The 24,515-nt window shown below is 37.2% G+C and overlaps 1 protein-coding gene across 2 annotated transcripts in view; it reads left to right on the top strand.

Moving 5' to 3' along the window:
- LOC132117324 (protein phosphatase 3 catalytic subunit alpha-like) overlaps window positions 1-24,515 on the top strand; it is a 71,881-nt gene that overhangs the window by 33,560 nt on the left and 13,806 nt on the right. For both annotated transcript variants that reach the window (XM_059526554.1, XM_059526553.1), the window contains exons 3-9: window positions 3,904-4,028; window positions 5,974-6,085; window positions 13,020-13,165; window positions 13,297-13,436; window positions 20,118-20,195; window positions 20,372-20,466; window positions 20,894-21,019. In XM_059526554.1, coding sequence (XP_059382537.1) covers window positions 3,904-4,028; window positions 5,974-6,085; window positions 13,020-13,165; window positions 13,297-13,436; window positions 20,118-20,195; window positions 20,372-20,466; window positions 20,894-21,019 — 822 coding nt within the window. The remainder of the gene's footprint in view (window positions 1-3,903; window positions 4,029-5,973; window positions 6,086-13,019; window positions 13,166-13,296; window positions 13,437-20,117; window positions 20,196-20,371; window positions 20,467-20,893; window positions 21,020-24,515) is intronic.

The following is a 24,515-nucleotide window of genomic DNA, read 5'->3' on the forward strand; positions in this document are numbered from 1 at the left end:
CCATTTCTGAACATCTATTCGGCGTCCAAACTAGGTCCACTATTTGGACGTCCAACCATGACCCAAATTGGACGTCATCATGATGTTCAACATTTGAACATCAAGATGACGAAGTTCACTAAACATTAAGAATCGCTTAAAGAGTTCTGCATAATGAAAATGTACACATTGAATGGATTCAGTCGTGTTCAAATGACCACTAAACCTTTGTCATGACATCTCTCTGCTTGCATGATAAATATTATTTTAGTAATTAATAATTATTTTAGTTTAACATGACATATTTGTTCAGTGATAACTACGAAAAAAGATAAAAAGTCATAACGGTCTTATCAAGTAACAAGTCCGAGTGCAAATGCAACGAGTCCAGGACAAGCTGAGTGCAAAAGCAACGAGTCGGAGACGATAGAAAAATGTCTCGAGACCGGACTCGAGCACTACAGCCCTACCTCATTGTGAAGAACCTTTTAAGCAAATTTATCTTTAAGAGTGTATCAGGAGTAAAGGTGGAGCGCAGAGACAAACAGCATTCAGTGAGCGCTGTGGGAAACCAGGACACACATCGGATTCCGTCTACATTTTCCTCCTCAAGCGCTCGCTTGGCATGTGACCCGAGAATGTGAACGAGCATGTTAATTGCACATTTAATACCTGTTTCTCCTCAAGCACAGCTAAAATCAGCTCAGCCAACCAGCCAGTTCATTTAAACAGAAGCACTTAACACCAGGACCCGGGATAATTTTCATGCACAATTCATATACTTCTTCATACATAATGTAATGTCTCAATATGCAGGATCCGCTCATTTATATACAGTGAACGCCACTTACTAACACAGCCCAGGCACATTTGCATTATACAGTTCTTTTTCTGCAATGTGACTGGGCATTTCTGCATTTTTTTCGCTCTCCGATTCAGTTTATATAAACCGATCTATATCTACAAAGCCTTAAACAACGGGACTTTCAGACCACGGTGGAGCTCTGCCAGACGAGAAAGTTTGAAGTTGTCAGGAGAAAACCAGATGCCCGGAGGGAAAGAGTCCACCTGGGTATACATGGAGGACTCCTGCTCCTGTGAGACCCTTCACATAACAACAGCAGTGTGGACTAAATAAATGCGTTTGGTGTTTTTAATGATCCTCTGCACTCGATTCGTAACATCTTAGATCTCCCGCCTCCTATAAGACGCAATCAGATGGTGTCGTGCACCTTTTCCCACAATGCATCTGCATTTTTATCGATGGCTTGGGTGCTGTAGAGGAGGCAGGGTGAAAGAAGGGAAATAAGCACAGCGTGAGAAGGCTGGAGCGGTAGCAGCTGAATGCAAGGGGGCGGAAGAATCTCTTTACCAGTTGGTAGAGAAGCGAGAGCGCGCAGGCAAGAGAGAGTTCAACTTGTCACCTACCTGCCATTCATCAGCCTTGCTCCAGCAGAAAGAAAGAGAGCCAAACAGTGCTAACTGTAGCCCCCGTGACCTCAGCCTTCCAGAAAACGATCCCTTTAGCCCTTCTCGACATCATTTCCTCTTGAGGCTTTTATTCTTTTTGACTATGCCGCAGTGCTTGATTACTTCTAGGGCTTTTGCTCTATAATGTGTGTTAATGGTTCATGTTAATGGCCCATTTTGCATGTATGTCAGACTCGGTGGACTGCTTGCGGCTGCAGTATGATTTAAGCCAGATAAGTCATCAGTGCTAATTCATCTGACGAGAGGAATCTTAATTTAGGCCGCTTCCCTTGAGACGTATGAGGCTAAATGAATGGTCATTCTGAGAATGGATCAATTGATTTGGGTATTGATCTCCAAGTAGAGAGCTGTTTGGGTAGAGCCTGACAGAATGCTTGTGTCCCTACAGTGAGCTACAATCTAAGAAAAGGAGGTCAGCATCATACAGTTCATTTATTAGGCTTGAAAAATGAATGCTGGTGTGTTTAGGAAACAAACATTAGAGTAAAGGAAGGGCTGTAGAGTTGATTAAAATACTTAGTCGGAAAGAAACATTTTTGGTCTTTGTCTGTCTTAGTGTAGTCCTAAATGGTGATAAATTTCACTCTTTGAAGTTGCTTTGAAATCAAAATGGACGATTCTTATTTTTTTCGTGTTTAAATTATTTATTCAGGCACATAATTATTAGTTAAAAATTCATGTGCCCCTTTAATCTTTAATCAGAAACATTAACTTCCCCTCCCCCTCTTTGGCGTTCGCACTGACTGGAGGGCGGGACAATGATCTCTTGCTTCTAACGACCTGTCACTCTCATGAGATTGCGTCAGTTAGCAAACGACAACAATCCAATCAATTCTTCATGGTCCTAACACAATCTTATGGGAAATGGTAAATTTTTTACAGGGTGGCAGGATGTCGTATGAGCCCCACCCTTAATCGCAACCATCACTGAAGTGTGTGCCGATCATATAAATAACATATGAATGAGATCATGTGAAGTCATACGAAATAATTTGCAGAAACTTCAAATAGCTATGATTTGCCTAGAGACTGCTGAATTTTGCACAGTTCTATATCTTGTATCCATATTCTGTATGTCTTTGCCTTCGTGGTTCAGTAGGAAATATACTGTTCAAAAGATTGAGGTCATTAAGAAAAACAGGGGTCTGTTTTTTTTTAAAGAAATTAATACTTTTTTTTCAGTAACAATGCATTCAGTTGATCAAAACATTGAACACATTTGTGTATCATTTATAATGATACACAAAATTATTTTTCAATTAAATCTTGTTCTGTCCAACTATTAATTCATCAGAAAATCATGTATAAAATGTATCATGCTTCCTGGAAAAACATTGAGCATTTAACGTTCACTATAAGAAATGGTGTATGAGCAACAAATCAGCATATTATGATTTCTGAAGGATAATGTGACACTGATGATTGGAGTAATAATGCTGAAAATTCAACAGGAATAAATTACATTTAAAAATATTTTTAAATATAAGGTTAATCATTTTTCACAATATTGCTGTTTTCACAGTTTTTGATTAAATATATGCAGTTTTGGTGAACACAGGACTTCTTTCAAAAATGTATATTCTTGCCGACACCAGACTTCAACACTGAAGTGTTTGTTAACACAGGAAAGAAAACTCCTTGTCAAGCAATCTCTTGGTGTCTTTAAAGTGGGAGAAACAGGAAGTGAGATGCTCCACATTTTTTCCACAGGTCTCAAGCGTGGTGACGCACTTACAGTAGGTCATGTCACACAATCTGGACCTTTCACTGCAAAATCTGATTCCTCAGATTTCGACTGAAATTCAAAAACTTGTTTCCCTTCCCACAAGCTCAGAGTCGGTACAAACACACTTGGTAATTTCAACCTCTATCTTTGTATGTCAGTGATGTGGGCTTGATATCTGGGTGATACATGAGCTAAGAGGGTTTTTAATGCGTGTTTCCCTCTCTGTCCGTGGCCACACCAACACACACTACAGCCTGAGAGGCCTCTGGGGCAAACGCTTAGGCAGCATCTCCATGGCAACGCAAACTCCTCATTTATTTCATTCTTTATTCTCATCAAATTCATGTCTCCATGGCAACAGGAGTTTGCATTTTGCTCCCTTGCTCTTTCACAGAGAGAGAATTGTGTTGCAAAGGACTTACGTAGATTTTCAGGCCAGCTATGTTTCATATAGGTTCACTCTTCCAGATGTGCACAGCTGTCATTGTCAATTCGATCAGTTCATTATGGCTTGAGCAGTCTAGTGGCTGATATTAAGGGATTACGCCTAGCACAGAGCTGCAGTTACAGTATGATTTTAATAGGTATGGCTTTATGAATCCACCATGGATTAATGTTTGTAGATCCTGGATACTGAACAAACAGTTGAGTCTGTTTGCATCCAGCTCAGCTAGTCAATATTTTCCTCTTTCTCTTTCTTTATGCAGTATGCGGTGACATCCATGGGCAGTTTTTTGACCTGATGAAACTGTTTGAGGTGGGAGGCTCTCCAGCCACGACACGATACCTCTTTTTGGGTGACTATGTGGACCGGGGTTACTTCAGTATTGAGGTAAGAAAAGTTGCATTGGGATAGTTTATGCATCCATCTATGATTTCACCATTTTTATTCAAGTTAATTGAAAGAAATTATAAATTTGAATGAAACGGTTAATTTGAGTCATTACCAGGTCCAGACTGAAAATGCATTAATCAGTTTCTCAACTGATTTTGGGGGCAAGCTACAGAATTGATTGAAACATAAGAAGAGTAACTGCACTCAAATTGTACAAAAACTACGATAGAAGTTAATTGTCATAATGAAAATTAATAAATAAGCATGTATAAATATTAATGAAATTAATATTAATTCATATTAAATTTAAAAAAATTCTTTTTTAATGGTGTGTGTGTGCACCAAAAACGAATATAATTATTTGCATGAGTAGATTACATACAAAGTCAATGCAAAGATGCAAATTTGCACCAGGTGACGTAAATGACGTGAACTGAGCAACGTGATTGCTGCAAACACACGATATACACCTCAATTGTGTGTTTCGTGCAAGTTGAAAAATTTTAACTCCAACAGAAAATTAGCATGATGTGCTGTCGCGCAAGCCAACCAGCGATGAGCTTATTGACACATCTGGATTGATATGTCTGGTTGTATCAGAAAATGGAAAAGAGCATTACGCAATGTTTATATTCGCACAAGCGACACGAAAAACCGAGGGAATCTAGAGCAATAACACGATGCTAATATTTGCTTCGCTTTTGTGTATACATTATATGAATTATTAAATGTAGTCTCTCTGCTGTCTTATTGATAATTGCAAAGCAGCTTTAAATTTGTCCAAATATTTAATAAAGAAACAAATTCTATGTAAACCTGCAGAAGTTACATATAGTAATATATAGTAGTACAAATACATTAATAAATATAAATTAAAAACACTTGTCGCAAAATACTATAAAAAAATTTATGAATACAGTGTGACATTTAAAAAAAGAAGTATACCATGTATATTTACTAATAAATTAATACACATTATAACTATTTAATTATTTCATAAATGCTCATAAAACAGCATTATAAGTATAAAAGCATTAATATGCTTTTATATTTTGTTCCAGATAAATTACCACATTGCAAGACACTGCTGCAACTACTTGCATCATGTGACTAAAAAAGTCAAAATAAAATAAGATGCCAATAACAATGAAATGAAATATAAAATAAAATAAACATTTCAAAATATATTAATGAACATGTACAAACATCTATGTCTGCAGCTCTTAAATGACTTCTGTTGCAACTGAAGCATAACTGTCCTCCCTCAGTAATACCTGTATTTATTAAATTCTTAAAATTCACCTTTTTTCAATTAATCTACATTTTTCGTTTTCAATTAAACTTGCATTAAAGCACAAACTACACTTACTTGACCAAGCAGGCTTGGTTATTGGCTGATAGTCTCATCCCAGTTAACTTGCAACTCTCAAGTGTTCCTTTGGTAACAAGAATGGGCAATTCTGTCATACGCGTCAGGGAATCATCCTCCAGCTTCAAACAGAGAGAAGGAATCAGTCATATGTGAGCGCTATGCTCTGACGTTCATGTTCTTTGACTTGTCCAATTTCTGCCATCTTTGACTACAGGCCATGATTAGTTCTGCCAACACATCTCAGCACCGACTGCTCAATTAAATCACTCAGCTCCCAATGTTTGCTGAAGAATTCTTCTTTTATTTGCTAAAGCATGAGATCAGCATGAGCTGTGTTTAACTGTGTGTGTATTAGCAGTAAAGGGAGAGGAGGAAGCCCATGTATGGTCCGAGGGCAGCCAGTGAAGGTGATGGGGACTGACAGTAGATGTGATAACATATGTAATGTAATTGGAAGAGTATTATTAACACTGCACAGACCTTGTGCTGGCCTGCATTAGCATGGTGTTTGTAGGTATCTCATGGATGTGGCCATATGTTTCATCTCTTTTTCTCTCTCCTTCTCTATAGTGTGTTCTGTACCTCTGGTCGCTGAAAAGCCTCTACCCAAAGACGCTATTTTTACTGAGAGGAAATCATGAATGTAGACATTTGACAGAATATTTCACCTTCAAACAAGAATGTGAGTATCCCCGGTCATGCTTGCAATGTTGTATTATTGTGCCTCAAATATAATTTGTATTAGCAAAAAAATTAAATAAATAGAAGCTTTTTCAGAAGTATACTAAAAAGTCTAGGGTCAGTATTGATGTATACTTTTAATTCTTTTATTCATTAAAGATGCATTAAAGTCTTAGTAAAGACACTTTTAATGCTTCAAAAAATTATATACTAATTTAAATTATATAATATATTAATTACATAATTAATTAAATATTGTTGGTTTTAAATAAGAATAAGAAATGTTTGAGCAGAAAATCAGCATTTAAATTACTTAAACAATATATATAAAATAAACAAATATTTAACAGTTTTTACTCTATTTTGACCAAATAAATGCAGCCTTGTTGAGCATAAGAGATTTTAAAAACATTTTAAAAATCTTATCATCCCCAAACTGTAGAAAGGTAGTGTATATATATTTAATATAATTTATATTTATATTACATTTGTATTTTTTTTGTATATTTGATAAGTAATTCATGATTTAATGATTAATGTTTTAAAAGGAGTACATAAATCTTTATATTTTCCTATATTAAAAAGGTTATAGTTTTCCAGTATTAATAGACCAGATTGATTTATCATAATTGTGTGTGTGTGTGTGTGTGTGTGTGTGTATATATATATATCTGTGTGTGTGTGTGTGTGTGTATATATATATATATATATATATATATATATATATATATATATATATATATATTTTATATAATGTTTTATTAAATAATAACTAAAAAAAAAAAAAAAAATATATATATATATATATATATATATATATGTCGTGTTTATATGTAAATTTGAATAGGATTTCACATTTCTGAACAATAATTTTAAAAGGGCTATTTCCCTATATTTCATTGAAAATGATCAAATTAGAATAACAGAGCCTAATCCTCAAATTGCTATAAAATCAATAAATTTTCTATAATGTCTATTGTTCTTGAAAGGACAAATCGTTCCATTTAAAGAGAATGAGGTTTATAATGCAGAGAAGTTGAGGGTGGAGGAGGGGTAAGATGTGGAGTATGAGGTAATGCTTCAGACTGGAGCTTTCCCATGAGGCCGAGCGGCGAAAAGCAGAGACAGGTGAGGTGGGAGGGAGAGGTGCGGAGTTGACGGCAAACGCTTTCTGTCTACTCCACTGACCTGTCGCCATGGTTACAAATGCTTTTGAGAGGTGGCGTATTGAGACATAATGAGAATAGGACACGCGTCGACACACTGAGAGAAAAAAAAATCCCTCCTCCGTCTGGAGACACTGTTTATCTTGTGTGTGTGTGTGTGTGTGTGTGTGTGTGTGTGTGTGTGTGTGTGTGTGTGTGTGTGTGTGTGTGTGTGTGTGTGTGTGTGTGTGTGTGTGTGTGTGTGTGTGTGTGTGTGTGTGTGTGTGTGTGTGTGTGTGTGTGTGTTTGTGACGCACTGAGACACATGGGGCTGACCGCTAAAGTTCGGTCCCAGTAGGAATCTAATGAGACCGGAGAAAAACATGATAAGTGCTGTTATAACAAAATAGCTGTTGCTTGCTACAAATATTAGTTTGTTTTTGCAAAATAACTGTAAAAAACATGATGTCACTTCTTGTTTCTTTGTCATAATGACTTACCTTCACAACTTTAATGATAACAATGCAGTCTCAGTCATGCCTATGATGTCTAATGATGTTATTAGAATATTACCAGAATTGATAACAACTACAGTGTAAACTACGTCATTATGCTAAAAATAAACAATAATATTCGTAACATCTTTTCTTTCCTTGTCTTAAAAGTACAGTAGCAAAAACAGCCTTTTTTGAAAGCTTGACTGACATTAAAAGTGGTTTTCAGGTCGAAATCAAGTAAAATAAAATAAATAATTATAAAGAATCCACATGAATACCACAACAATGTTGTATTTACATTATTTTAAGCACAGACTTTTAATGAAGTGTCAATTAAAGAATCTTAACAGAATTAGAATTAGCAGAAGCTAATTTTATATTTATCTTTAAAAGTAACTATGAATTGTATTTTAATTGTATTTAGTTTTTATAAAATAGAACAGTGATTAAGTAAAACAAATATTCTCATTCAGTCAGTTTATGAGGAGACTGAAAAAAATTCCCCATCATTCTCTTTGGCAAGAATGAAAATTCACCAAGAAATGAACAAATTACACACCTAATGCATATCCTGTCACACCCCTGGACTGTCTTTGTTGTGTTTTCCCTCCCCATGTGCTCCATGACCTGGTTTCTCCCAATTAGTCATTGCCCTGTGTATTTAAGCCCAAATCTGTTTGGTCTGTGATTGTCAGGTTGCTTGTTGGATTTATAAAATTACAATTTCGTTTATCCACGGCTCCTTCATTCATTTACTTCATTAAGACCCAACCCAAACAGTTAATTTTGTGTGTTTCTCCCCGTTTTTGTTTTCCATGTTTTTTATACGGTTTTCCTTGTATTCCTATGGATGCCCTCGCCTTGAAGTTTACTTCCCTAGCCCGAAAGGACTTTTCCCTATTGGAATATGTGGTTGAGTTCAGCCAGCTCACCGTTCGACGAAGCTATGCTGAATTCGCTGTTCTGGATCGGGGCAAATTACCAACACCCAGTTGACCTCCCTGACACCACTGGACTGAGCTGGAGGGAAGCAATCATCCAGTGTCTGGAGACTGTCTACCCCCAATCCGGAACACGGCCAGACCCAGAGCCCAGCCCAACATCTCCCCACTACACGGAGTTCAAGCCTGAGCCCTCCACTGACGGAGAGCCGGAGCCTGTCGCGACCGATGATTCATAGCATAGAAGTGCATAAGAACTGTGGATCGTCAGACCAGGTGCAAGAGCCATCTACAACGCCCACCACGAAAGAGAAAGCCATGTACAGAGAGAGCGCGGAGATGAGCTGTGCCCCCTGTGCCGTGGCTGAGGACGAGCTGGAAAGGGATTTGGGAGAATACAAAGTGGAGGAAAACCTAATTGACTTGTTTACCAACCTCCTCCGTTGATTAACTTTGTCCCTCCCGTTTCTGAGTTTACCCAGAGAAAGTTCCTGTTCCCTTGTCTAGCCCAGAGAAGGCTCCTTTTCCCACATCCAGCCTTGAGATGGCTCCTGGTTCCAAATTAAGCCCGGAGGCTCACAAATGCACACCCACCCACCCTCTCCTGCTCTCTCCACTGCTGTCAACTGGTCTGTCATTCTCCATCATCACAATGGCTGCAGAATCATTAGTCTCTGCCTCCAGCCTCTGAGACCCAGCAGCTCTACCATGGCTCCTAGCTCCATCCTCTCCGCCGTGGCACATCAGTCCACTGGGCTCCCTCATCTCTCCAGCTAAGCCTTGATCTGTCGTTGACCATCTGTTGCCTCGGGAGTCTACTCCTCTGGCTGCACCTTGACACTCCTTCCCTCCAGCTCTGTTAGACTCCTCCATTTTTTCAGCTCCTCCTCGATCCTCTGTCGCTCCGGCACCACCACGGCCTTCTGGATCCCCACATCGGTCGCTAGAGACATCTGCTCTGCCTCGGCCCTCCGGATCCTCCCCAATGCCCTGGCTCATGGACTCTCCGTCTCCACCTCGGGCTCTTCCACCACCTGCTCCGCCACTGTTGGTCGGCCCCTTGGAGTTGCCAGCCCTACCTCCTCCATGACTTCACACCCGTCCCTCCTTCTGTTGTTGTTACGACATGGGACGTGCCCTCCTGGAAGGGGGGAGTAATGTCACACTCCTGGACTTTGTGTTTTCCCTTCCCCATGTCCCAACTCCATGACCCAGTTTCTCCCAATTCCCTCCTTATTCTGTGTATTTAAGCCACAGTCCGTTCAGGCTGTGTTTGATGGGACTACCAGTTGTATTCAGGCTTCCCTTCCAAGTGTAGATTTACCCTGTGTGTTGTATTTAATGAATGACAGTTACGTTTATCCACGGCTCTTTTGTTCCTCCCGGCAGCGTATCGTGACATCCGTTGCTTCTCATTTTATACTAGCATTACAATGTCTTTGCAGAACAGAGATACAGATACTGGCTTGATAGAGAATGTAGGCTTTACAAAATTATGGTGAAACTTTAGGGACCAGTTCTCACTATTAACTAGTTGCTTATTAGCATGAATGTTACTAGCATATTGGCTGTATATTACAGTTTTTCTCTATTGGTTTGGCTCATTTCTTGAAACCGAGGTGACATTCTCTAAACCATAAGGTCATTTGGCCAAACAGTCTTACAGTTCTGCTCAACATTATAGCTCACTAGCAAAATCAAATATCTTTCCCCAAACTCTTCTTCCATGCTTCAAAAGCAGATTCCTTTCCCATATAAAAGGTCAGTACAGTCAAAATAGCACAGATCCTTCTCAATTGCCTTGGCACATGTGCATTCATTTAGTGCTTTTGTCAAAATAACCTGGATGGTTTAGCACAACACCATGGATCCCCTGCAAAAGCTCATATCTCTCCCAAAACAGTTTATCCATGTGTCAAAACTAAATATCCTTCTCATATAAATAGTCAATGCCCCCAAAATGCATTATACCTTTGGCATTGTTTAAGTACTGCATGTCAAAATGCTTAGACGTTTTGTCACTGAGGCACAGGTCTAGCAACAGAATACCACCATGAATAAAACTAAAAGATTTTACAGTAAAATCAGCCTCCAATAAACCACTCATACTCAAGGAAACTGTAAACATTTTTATTCGTACAAAGAAATGTTAACATTAGAGAACATACTGTGAAAAGAAAACATATACAGGATTCTGTAAATGTGAACAGTTATAAACACAAACAAAAAACAAAAAAAAACTCTAGCCTACCATACTGTAAATAAAGTTTCAGAACTATAGTACAGTAATATTTTCAGTGGTCGCCATTGTCACCCTCTCTTTCCTGGCCACCATCCTCATCCTCCTGGCCATCGACGCGCTGCTCTCTGTTAGGCCATAAAATGTTTGATTGGTCATCTGAGATGTGGGAAACTGCTCCTTCGTTAGTTCTAATTTCACCTGATTGATTGTCAAGTACTGTCATAAATTTATCAAATGTTCCAAGAAATTCTTTCATGGTATTATATCTTTGACTAATTTTGACAGTTGAACAGACAATTGTGCATATGATGACTTACACAATGAAACCATGCTGATATGTTTTGGAGGGAGTAACCATTTCACTGAAAAATCAACTAATCAGTTTAGATCAGCAAGATCTATTTATTTGGAAAATGTGCTAAATGTGGGCTCATTGTGCTAACTGTAGCTACTTGTACATAATCATTTGAAAAAAAGCACAGAGTCACTTGAGACATGTACTAAAGCATTTGCAATTTGATAAAACCAATGAAAAATGACATTCTGTTGTGAACAATTGCAAGGTGGTTTGGAGATTTGTCCATGTTATTTTGAGAATGTCATCTCGGTTTCAAGAAATGAGCCAAACCAATCGAGAAAAACTGTAGTACCTATAAAGCACATATTAATGTTTTATTCTGCATGATCACATTTAAGATCCCTTAAAGGGGTGGTTGACTGATATTTTTTTTGGGGGGGGGGCTTGATTGTGTTTATGGGGTGCAGTCTGACATGGGTTTATGATTCGTTTTTTTTTAAACGCATTATTGTTTACATAATTTACCTTTATTCTACACCACTATGTCCCTTCTCCTGTAAATGTGATGATGGTTTTCTGGTTTTATGAAGCCCCTCCCTCAGAAATACATGATGGGCTCAGATTGGTTAGTGGCCCAGTGTGTTGCGATTCGTTAAACCGCAAGTGTGTGTTCAGAAAGGTCATGGCCCTTGCCTCAGTGCATGTGCTCCAGTTGTAAACAATATCATTGTTACTGCTTAGCATGTTGAGCCCGACTGAGATGCAGAGGATATTAGTGAAGAGGATTGTGCAGAACCTGTACAAACACGGCCTTTAATGGTATGTTTTTTTGTTTGTTGTTGTCTCATATTTTTAGATATGCTGTTATTTGTAAATGCTACTGCTTATGTTAGCTTTTATCCTTATTAAAGCTTTAATACAGTATGGCAACTGTATGCGCGTCCATGTTTATACCTCTCATAGCTATGTGAAAATAAGTGTATAATTGTAGCAGTTCATTGTTGGAGCTGAGACAAGCAGATTATCTGAATGAGAGAGATAGATAGATAGATAGATAGATAGACAGACAGACAGACAGACAGAAAGACAGACAGACAGACAGACAGACAGACAGACAGATAGATAGATAGATAGATAGACAGACAGACAGACAGACAGATAGACAGATAGATAGATAGATAGATAGATAGATAGATAGATAGATAGATAGATAGATAGATAGATAGATAGATAGATAGATAGATAGATAGATAGATAGATAGATAGATAGATAGATAGATGCAGAGCGTTTGCATAGCAGGGGGATTTAAGGAACCTCAAACAACAACATTACACACTAACTAATGTTAAAAAACTGAAATCGTAATCAACCACCCCTTTAATCTATATTTAAACTTAACAACTACCTTGCTAACTAGTAATAAGCAGCAAGACAGAAGTTGTAGTTAATAGTCAAAGGGATAGTTCACTCAAAAATTAAGATTTTGTCATCACACACTAATGTCGTTCCAAACATGTATGAGTTTTTTTCTTATATGTTGATCATAAAAGCAGATATTTAGAAGAATGCTGGTAATCAAACAACAACTGTTTGGTTTTTCAAAAATTTTCAAAATATCTTTTGTGTTCATCATAAGAAAGTAACTCATACAGGTTTTGAACAGCATGCAGGTGAGTAAATGATGCCAAAATGTTCATTTTTGGGTGATCTATTATTTAATAGTGAGAGTTGGTCCCCAAACTAAAGTGTGACCAAAACGACTTATTTTCCTTTGTACTCACTTGCTATTTTTCTCCCTCACTGTCCATCAGGTAAAATCAAGTATTCAGAGCAGGTTTACGATGCCTGTATGAGCGCATTTGACTGTCTGCCCTTGGCAGCTCTCATGAACCAGCAGTTCCTGTGTGTCCACGGTGGCCTGTCCCCAGAAATACAGACCTTAGATGACATAAAGAAGGTACTGCCAAGCCATGCATGAACAGCCGCGCTGTGTGTAGGAGGAGAAATATTTCATGGGTGGCTACAAGAAAGCAGTATATGTGTGTGTATTTCTGTATTCTGTATTATATTTGTGTCTCTGTGGCCTAGTTGGACCGGTTTAAGGAGCCCCCAGCATTCGGGCCTATGTGTGATTTGCTTTGGTCCGATCCCTTGGAGGACTTCGGCAATGAAAAGAGCCAAGAGTACTTTACCCACAACACAGTCAGAGGATGCTCATATTTCTACAGGTGGGTGGTTTTTGTGTGATTATGTGCATGATTTGATGTGTCTGAGTGGGAATATGCTGTCATACTAAAAGTTTTCAAAAGAATCTGCCATTAAATAGCCTATAATGGGATCATCAGCATAATGTTAATAGTAAATTCGTAATATTGTGAAATATTCATAAATTTAAAATATTGGGCCTCATTTACGAAACAAAAATACGATAGAAAAATGGGCGTACGGTCTTTTCATTGTAAAACTTGGAATTTATCAATATGAACATGAACGGTGGCTACGATCAAAAATCACGTCTGGTCTCAGCTCGTGTACACAAGTTTTTGAGTTACCTGAACTTGTGCGCAGCATAGTAAATAGCCATTCATCATCAAACTAAAATGCAGTCAACCAAACAAAAGTTACACTGTTTATTTTAAAAGGTCCTCTGTAAATGTAGAATTCAGGGACCAAACAAACATTTTTGCACATGTGAAGGATTTACAGAGATATTAGAGCATGAGTGAAGTATAAAGCCATGTTTAGTCTACATAATGAATAATAGTTATGCAAACAAATGTTACGAATATGGCAAAAATGGAAACATTTGGATTATTGTGGAATTAGACTGGCTCCTGAGCCCAATGCCATTCCAGTTCTGCTTGACATTTGTATGCTGTTTATAATAAATGCCATTATAGCCTTACTTGTGTTTTATTTTAGAGTTTAATATATAATTAGGGGTGCATGATATATTTAGACCGATGATTAATGCAAATTGTTAACTGACAAGCTGCCCAAATCCAAGTTTATTATCAGCTTGGATTTGCGCAGCTTGTCAGTTAACAGCGGCTCCGTGAAGTAACAGCTGCTCTATGTCAAATCAGGCACCTGATGGTATTTACCACTGATTAGAGAACCGGCTTTACTGACTAGATGCGCATTAATTATCGACTGATATATATTGTGCACACCTAATAACTGCTTATTTTTCATTTTTGTTCTTTTCTGAATACCGTTAAATTTAAAATATTTGTTGTAGAGTGAGGGGAATTAAATAGGCTGTTTATATTTAGGCCTACCAGTATTTTAATATACATATAAATTACATAAATTAATGTAGCCTAATTGTTGCAATTACAAGATTAACAGGTGTTTGTGGAGTAAGATCAATTTCTCTTTCGTGAGATTACTTTCTCTTTTTGGCTGGGTTTCGTCTCTCTGTGTCAGAAACTCTAGGGCGAGGCTTCTAAACCGGGATGTTTTTAGGGGTGTGATATTCAAATGACGATTGTTTTCTGCCGCCACATTTATCAACGTGCGCTCATTCTTACGAAGAGTTTGGCAGCATACGAATGTTTAATGAATCACATGTAAAGTGTCATAAACAGAGGTGGGTAGAGTACCCAAAAACTGTACTCAAGTAAAAGTAAAAGTACTTCTAGAAATATTTACTCAAGTAAAAGTAAAAGTACTAGTCTTGAATAGTTACTTGAGTAAGAGTAAAAGAGTATCGGATAAAAAATCTACTCAAGTAGTTAGTTACTAGTTACTTTGGGTCATATATACTGAGCCTATTTTTATTTAGATATATAGATAAAATGTATGTAATGTATGTGTGCTTGTATAAATGTATATATTTCATCAGCCTTTACTCCAATTTATGTAATTTATTATAAAACCCTGTCTGTTTACTTAAGTAACAGATTTAATACGACTGACTTTATATTAAATATTAAATGTGAATTTAACATTGAAAGTTAATGTGATATAAATATTGCTACTAATCTTTCATTGTTCAGAAAGAGAGCAAATAACATTTACATTATTAAAGATAATTTTACTGACAGTCTAGATTTCAATCACTCTCAGAAACTCCCATTAAAATCACTGAAACTGTTAACACTGTGAAATCAATATCTTAATTAAAGATTCGTACACACATCTGCACTTTGTTGTTCCTGCGAGAGAATTCGCCAGAAAGAGGTATCCAGTCAGCGAGCGAGTGAAGGAAGCACCGGCATTTTAGCGATGACTCATCTGAACGCCTCTGATTGGCCAATGCTTTAATAAGCTCAAAAAGATCATGTGTGATTTGTTATAATGCGCAGCGCTGTATAAACGCATCTATCTCTGGCTAAGCGCCAGCAAGCAATCACAGATCTGAATTTAGCAGCTGATAATATGACTCGCTGAACGTACTTGCACCAGTGTGATTGTATTAAAATTAATAAAATCTTAATCGGCTGTTTTTTTGTCTTTTGGAAGCTGCATTCAACTTGACTCCCCTCTGTTATAAGCCACACACATACAACAAACTAATGTCACAGTGGTATCGTGTACTGTAATCGAATGTAGCCCAAGTTATTACCTGTTAAACAGTAGACAGCACAAGCGGTGTTCATCTAATAAGGATCTCCATCGCTAGCAAATAATAACCTTTGCAGATTTCAATTCAGTGCAGTTCCAGTCATGTTTTCAACGCTCTTTCTGTTCTTAAACGTTACAACTCCAAGTGAACCACTTCAGACGCTCAGCGCGTGTGGCAGGGAACTGAACGACTCATTCAAACTGATTCATGAACCAATTCCTTCTTTTGCCAATTGGTTTGATCAAGCCTTTGAACAGAATTGACTCAAAAGAATGAATCATTCGCGAATGGGCATCGCTCATTGCCCAGAGAAAAGTAGACGTCGCGTTTGGAATAAACTGAAGCATTATAACATTTATTGCATTAAGATAAAGTAACGAGAGGAGCGTCGAGCACAGTAACGAAGTAAAAGTACAGATTTATCCCCAAAAATTTACTCAAGTAAGAGTATAAAGTACCCATCTTTAAATATACTCAGAAAAGTATTCGTTACCCCAAAAAATTACTCAAGTAAATGTAACGAAGTAAATGTAACTCGTTACTACCCACCTCTGGTCATAAATTGACTTGTGCGCATGGATTTGCACTAGTTTCTGCATTAGATTGATAAATGAGGCCCATTATGTTTTTTTATGTTTTTTTTATTTTTATTTTGTATAAAGTAATTTATCTGATGCAAAACTGCATTTTCAGCAGCCATTACTTCAGTCTTGGGGCCATTTTGACTAAATAGGGAAAATTAGCGCAAGGGTTGCAATTCCAAAATAGAGTAGATTAAAGTATGTAATTAAATCAAATTAAAGAACACAGACGCAACATCTAATGTACAAAAAAAAATATGGATAATGTGTTCCTCTGACATTCAAAATAATTCCTTTTACCACGCGCTCTCTGTTCTCTGTGGTGCCTCTTTCTAGCAACAAATGCGCAAAATAGTTTAAGACATGCTTTTTGGGGGGATTAAATAATGGCGCACATATCAGTAATTTGACGAGTGCAAACATTATTAAATCGCGTTGCGTAATTCATTTTAATATTCTCCTCCCATAAATTTTGCATCTGAAAGGGATCTCCTACCAATGCATTGGCACCTTTTCAGCACTAATTCTTCACTGCGAGTCATTAGTAAATCCTGACAGTACTATTTTAACACCACAAAACGTTATTTAAAAAATGTTATATATAATTTTTTGTTCACTCTTTTAACCAACAGATATAGAAAATCATGGTATTAGGATTTTAATTTGGAAGATAGAATTCACAAACATTATGTTTTCAGAGTGTTTTAAATGAGGCATTTGAAACCTATGGAATCTTATTACTGCCACAGAATAAAAAATATATAAATGGCAATCAAAGCTTTTTATCCCACAGTTCTGTGAGATTCTAAATGTATGTCTTAATTTCGCTGCCACGATGCTAGGAATGTGCATATGTGTGTGCATTGATGTTGTGTAACATAATGTGCACATATGTGGGCGGATATATTTGTGTGTATGTATGTGTGGGGACAGCTGGGCTGGTGGGGGGTTGTTGGGTCTCTCCACGAGCTCAGGGTTGATGTTGTTTTCTGTTCTGCATAGAGAAACAGCCTCTTAATATTTCACACACTCTGCTGAAAATTTGATGGAACAACAGTACACTGTTGCATGTTTCTGAGCCAGTCTGTTTTTTTTCAGCATTTAAATGTTTGTGTTTTAGCATTAGCATTAGCATGTAGTCTTCTGAATCTTAACAGGATCTATCTATCTATCTATCTATCTATCTATCTATCTATCTATCTATCTATCCAGTGTTTAGTGTCTGGTGTAAACTGCAGATTTTGCCTAGTGGTTTGGAGCCCTACATTCATTAGTGTGTCTCTGTGTTATATGCATAATACCAGAGGCAGCCATGTTACAGAGCACACACCACTGAATTCATCACAAATACACACAGCGCTGCATATGCTACTTAGACAGATACATACCCACACATCTCTGTTATGCAAGGTGCACAGAAGCCATTTGTTTTAATCTGTGCTGTCAGTGTTCTTCGAGCTGCCCACCTCCCTGAATCACCATGTTGGAGTTTAATCACTCCTCTTTCACTCCATTCACTCTGTTTGTTTATGTGATTGCCTTTATGCACTTGCACTCTCCATAGAGTGTTTGCACAAATGAAGAGAGAATATTTAGAGAATAGAAGAAGCAATTTGTGTAAATATAAGTATAAATTAGTATAAATATATATATATATATATATATATTATTCATGAGTATTTTATACAGAATATTCAATACAAGTTCAATATAAGTTAAGAATTTTTGGCATAATGTTAACTGACCCTTTGAAAAGACCCTCTCCAGTGGATGTTGCAATATTCGACAAGGCATGCCGCTCTCACGCCTCACGCTCTCACATCATGTTCTCATGCAGTCAAAATAACATCCTGGAGCAAAGAGAAAACTGACAACACACCAACATACAAGAAAGAGCAGGTTACTGTAGGTATGAAACCAAGTCTCAGCTTAAAAACTGTCATTTTTTTAAGAAATTCATGTTGTGACAGATCGCTGTAGCACCTCAGTTTAAGCAGCATGTGAAGTGATCATCTCTTCCTCTTTTCTAGTTATAGCACAAAATGAACATGAATGAACATCAGAAAGTACCTTGTTTCAACCGCAGAAAGCCACTGATTGGTCAGCTTGTCTGTCTGTCAAACTCCCTGCAAAGGGACAATTAATTAATGAATGGAATTGTCATTTTTGGGTGAACTAGCCCTTTAAGTTGGAAGTGGACCAGATTTTCTGCTGATCAAACGTCTGGTCATGTGTGATTAGGGTGAAGCTGTCAGAAGAGGAGATGGGGGGATGCCCTTTCAGCCTCTTGCATCGTACTGTAGTCAGCAGAAAGAGTGAGTGAAGAGCTTACACTGCGGCCAGCAGCGGCAACTCAGCTTTGCGATCTATCCCACAATCCCCAAGGGCTCTGCAGTGTGGTGTTGCCATGACGACCCGTTTCCTCTTCTCAAACTGGAGGGAGTGATAACTAGAGAGTAAGACAGATGCAAAGGAAGAAGTGATTGGTAAAGAGCAGCGGTAAAGCAGCAGTGCCCCCTCATTAGCTGACTACATGAGAGAGAAAAAGACCGAGAGCAGCTCACACCCTCCTTTACACACTCTCTGGGTTGTAGGCAAACATATGTTAGTGCTTTCTCACAGTGAAGCTTGACAGCATCCATCCCTATTCATTTTCATTGTATGGAAAAGAGCAGCATGAACATTCTGCCTAACAACTCCTTGTCTGTTCCACAGAATAAAGTAAATGTTACATGTTTGGAATATGGGTGGAAATAAAAGGATAATTTAGCAAATCAGTTTTTTGATCGCGGCAGAGAGCAACAGTCAGGGTCCTGGAAATTAAAATTTCAATTTGAGTGACTTCTGAGTCTGACATTAATTTATAAGCCCATAAACCCAGACTGAGTTCTGAGGTTAATTGAATGCTTTTTTTTTTCTTTTCTTTTTTTTGAAGTCATTTGTTTGCACAGACTGTTTAACAGTTGAGATTGTCATGAAAACTACATTACCCATGATTCTCTACAGAAGATTCCACTTATCAGACAGTCTTTGTGAGCAAATTGTGTCAGAAATGCTCTGTGGGGAATGCCAACGATGAACATAATAACGTAATCAAGGCGACAGTTGCTATGCTGTAAAAATACTTTACTATATGTGTATTTATGCATATTTTGCAATAAAATATATTGTTTCCATATGTATAATAAATATAAAAATATTAGTTTAATAACTCTTCATTGTTTTTCATTCTGTTGTCATTTTCAGCGCTTCATGGCATTGTATTTTTTCCTTCCCCAAAGCCGTTTAGTACTTAGCTGTAATTTTGTCTTTTTGTCTGATTTTCAAATACTTTCTTGCTTTAAAGCCTTCTTTCTTACCAAAAATAGTCTTCTGAAAAGTTTAAATAGCACACAATACTTTCTCAATACTTTGAAAAAGTCATTTAATTGAAACTCAAAATATTGTTGGATGTTTTCTGTACCTATTCTATAGATATATGAACTATGAACGTAAAAAAAACGGATTTCTTTCTCAGGATATCTGTTAACAACATGATAATGCTGCACAGCAACAGTTGAGGCCACGCTGCCCCTGCTGGACATATGTTGAACTGCACCCCGCGCTCCATTCACACAGGAATGTTTTGGTTGGCTGACGGTGGAAAGCATTGAAAAAACAATACAACATTAATGAGACCGGTCCACCCACAGTTTCTGAATGTTGGCTCCTATTTTCTCTCTCATTCTCTTTTCCTTCTCTTAATCTCTGTGTTGCAGTTATCCGGCTGTCTGTGACTTCCTACAGAATAATAACTTGTTATCAATCATTCGAGCGCATGAAGCACAAGATGCAGGGTATGTATTACCAGTATTTCGCTCTGTATTTAAATTTTTGTGTATTAATATGCACCCTTTAGGTGTAGATAAGGTACTAAGGGTACACTTTTTTCATACACACACACATTGTTTTCTGCACATTTTGTCTATAAAAAGTAAATTAAAGTGTTTTGTCTTTCTCTCTCTTCAAAAAGGTACCGGATGTACAGGAAGAGTCAGACCACTGGCTTCCCTTCCCTAATTACCATCTTCTCTGCACCAAACTACCTTGATGTTTACAATAATAAAGGTGAGTCGTGTTTTTCCATATGTGCGAGAAAAATGGAGCATTGTGATGGGAACAGAGAGCTGGATGAGAGCGTGGGCATGGAACAGGGTCAACCTCTCAGCAGTACCATCTAGTGGAGGCTTTTTTGTGAAGACGAATGTTCAGCCACATACAAAATTGATATACTGTATATCCAGAAGTATTAACACCATGTTTGATTGACATTTTCTTTCTTATAAAGCTCATTTAGCTTGGGTTTTGTCATATCATTGTGTGTACACAATGTTTCAGCCAAAAATGTAGACAAGGATTCTACTTGAATTAGTCGTTTAGGAAACAAACCCAGCGGCTCAGGAAGCCACGCTCTGTTGAAATGATTTCTCATATTATTGATTCGTAAATTTTCATAAGCCGGAGGCTCACTTTTTATTATTATTCACTTCCTCAGCGGCCGTCCTGAAGTATGAGAACAATGTAATGAACATCCGGCAGTTTAACTGCTCCCCTCATCCTTACTGGCTGCCAAATTTTATGGATGTCTTCACCTGGTCCCTGCCATTTGTGGGGGAGAAAGGTACCTATATTTCATACATATGTACAGTATATATACAGCATATACATATATATATATATATATATATATATATATATATATATATATATATATATATATATTAGTGCTGTTAATTGATGAAACATTTTTAATTATTCATAATTTTTTTCTGAAATGAATCGCAATTAATAACACCAAACATTTAAGTTTTTAAATATACTTTTATATTGCAATAATTTCACATGCAATCTTCAAATCAAGTACAACTACATAAAGGCAGTATATATATTTATTTATATTTGTTTAGTGGCATCTTTTTAATGACTGAAGGCGATTATACGAATACTGATGTCTCTGTGAAATTGACCATTGATTATAGCCATTCAACATTCAATTATAAATGAGAGCTATCAATTTTAACATTTACTAGACTTTTAAAAAATAATAATTTTTAATTTAACTTAAAACAATCTGCACATAAACCCATTATAATAAATGTCATACCTGAGCCCTTCAGCAAGTAGGAAATATATAGAAATTGAATAAAGTTATCAAACACTAAATTTAGGTCCTTAAAGCTACAAAAGTTATTGATTTCCTCCTTTTTTTGGGGGGGGGGGGGGTTGAAAGACATCACAGCTGCTGGGTTATTAGATTTGTTGGCTGCTATTTCTTTAAGAGCTGCTGCTGTTAAACTTGACACGGATCTGACATGCATTGTGTTTTCTTTCAACCTTTTGTATATAATTGCACTTTAATATGAAATGATATGCAGCGCAGGTGCATTTGTGTGTATATATATAGGGCTATGAGTTAAATGCACTGACCTAATTAATTAGTTATGAAAAATATTTTTATGCAGTTAACAGAAAATGACTTTGGTAGAAGTTGAAGTCACTGTTTGGAATATTACTTGAGTAAAAGTCTTAAAGTATTTGATATTTATTGTAATTAAGTACAAAACTTATTTTTTTAATCTTAAACGTACTTAAGTATTGAAAGTAAAAGTACAAGTAAATGGAAAATGGAAAAGAAGCAAATATATATATATATAAATGTTCATACACAGCCTGAGTAGCAAGACTGTGTTCAGTTTTAACTATTTCTTCCATTTTGTGTTTTTGGGTAAGAATAAGAAGCACTTCATCCAGTACTTAGTGTCTTTCATTCCATCATAAGAAAACATTTCTGGAATCTGCATCTGAAATAGCATCTAGGACATGGATTCATTTAAACTGCAGTTACAGATGCATAAATAGGCTTAATGGTTTGTTTTTAACATAAAAGGTTGAATACTAATGATATTTGAAATAATTTAAAACATTGAAAAAATGTGAAATAAAAACCGCCAGTAGGTGACAGCAAGTGAATGTTAATGAGTGAGTCATTAAACTGATTCATTCAAACGGCTGATTCATTCTGAAACAAAGCATTTGATTGTGTTAATGAGTGAGTCACTGAATCATTTATGCAACCAATTCATTCAAAAAGCTGATTCATTCGATAAGTAAACACCGTCCATACACACTCTGTGTATGATTCGGTGATATAGACTACTTGATAACGTTGGGTTGCACATCATTACAACAACACTTACCATATTATCGCAGACGTACTGTATATTGCACACCCCAACCTCGACTTGAGTGGAAAAGTTAAATCATCTGAGGTTGTGCACTTGTTTGCACATGAGCAAAGGTGTTTTTAGGAATTTAACTTGCACACGCCAGACCACTGATTCGTCAAACCTGCTATCCTGCAGTCTGTGTTGTTCTGACTATTTTGTAGTAAGTAACAAATATCCTTAGGGGAAATGTATCGGAGTAAAAGTATGCATTTTAATTAGGAAATGTAGTGGAGTAAAAGTTGCCTGAAATATAAAAACTCAAGTAAAGTACAGATAACTCCCAAAAAATACTTAAGTGCTGTGATAAAGTATTTTTACTTTGTTACATTACAACGCTGCCTAAAAATCTAGATATTGGGGCAAAAAATGCCTCTGAATGGCTTTTTGTCTCAAATGTATATGACATGATAAGTGATATCACATGAGCAGCGAGAGCAATATGACACAAGTGATGTTTTTGTCACGAAGAACATGAGTGTAAATGTAATTTTATAAAACATTTCAGTAAATAAGATGTTAAAGGGCACATATTATGCCCCTTTTTACAAGATGTAGTATTGGTCTTGGGTGTCCCCAAAATGTGTCTGTGAAGTTTCAGCCCAACAGATCATTTATTATAACAGCTGGAAAATTTCATTTTTGGGTTTTGTCAAAAAAAAAGAGCTGTTTTGGAGTGTATTTCTTTAAATGCAAATGAGCTGCATATTCCTGCACCTTGTCCAAAAGAGGGCATCACGGATACATCTCTCTGCATTGTACACATGTACCTAATAACAGCCAGCAGAACCAACATAACTGAGAGCAAGAGAACTGGTGTTTAGCCAAACATATGGGAAGCCAAATGCACTGAAAGTTGGATGAAACAGCGCAATGTTACAGAGCTCGCGACGCGCTGATCTGTCATCGGCGCAGATCAATTGCAAGAGACGCGTGATTGTACTACCAAACAAATCACGTGCTACGAATCACAGCACAGATCAGTTAAAAAGTACTTAATGTATGCGAATATGTTTAAAACGCTAAGCACTATAACGACATGCCATTCACAAACGAGTCTGGAGTCATACAAGTATTTAGGTAGATTTTGAGGCGTATTACCTTGAAATAAAAAGTAATCCACAGCGTCCTCAGCAGCTCAGATGTTGAGAGAAAATTAAGACTCTTATGTTCAGTCTTACATCCAAACATAGAGCATCGGGATTGCTTGCAAGTCATTGTTACAGCTGCTCGAACACAGAGAAAAAGGAGGACAACGTACAACCGCTGAGGGCGGAAACTATAGCAATCCAGAGCTGCCAATCAACTCCCTATGAAATGTGATGTCAAACTGCATGAGAATCAAAACAGCAGGCTTAGTGAGACTGACTTGGTTTAAAGGGGATAAAAAAAAATGAGGAGTGGGTGAGGAGTGGGTGAATTTTTATCATTGTAGGGTGGTTGTGTTCACACACTGCCAAACACCATGTAAAAGTGGATTTTGCATAATAGGTGCCCTTTAATATTGTCCTATATTTTAAACACAATTTTGTGTGTTTTTGTTAAATTTTGCCAACGAAAATATTAAAAGACACAGTAGAATTGTTGTGGGTCTCTGAGCAACACAGCTGTGTTTAGTTTCTGAATGAATCTGATTCAAACAAATCGTGATTTAGTAGCCCATTTAGGGTTTTCACACCGTGTAGTTCTAAGAACTTAGTTCTAAGAGCTAGCCAGCAGGGTGATTCCTAGAAAACCAGTTTCTCCCTTGGGCCGTTTTCCTGGTTGCATCCGCACCGGCAGCAAGAACTTTGAATCGGCCAACAGCCAAATCTTTATTCATGGCATTTGCATATGTTAACAACCAGTGAATGGAGGACGCCATGATTGGAACTGTTTTTTATTGTGTGTTTT

Source organism: Carassius carassius, chromosome 36 (genome assembly GCF_963082965.1).
Source record: "Carassius carassius chromosome 36, fCarCar2.1, whole genome shotgun sequence".
Lineage (NCBI taxonomy): Eukaryota > Metazoa > Chordata > Actinopteri > Cypriniformes > Cyprinidae > Carassius > Carassius carassius.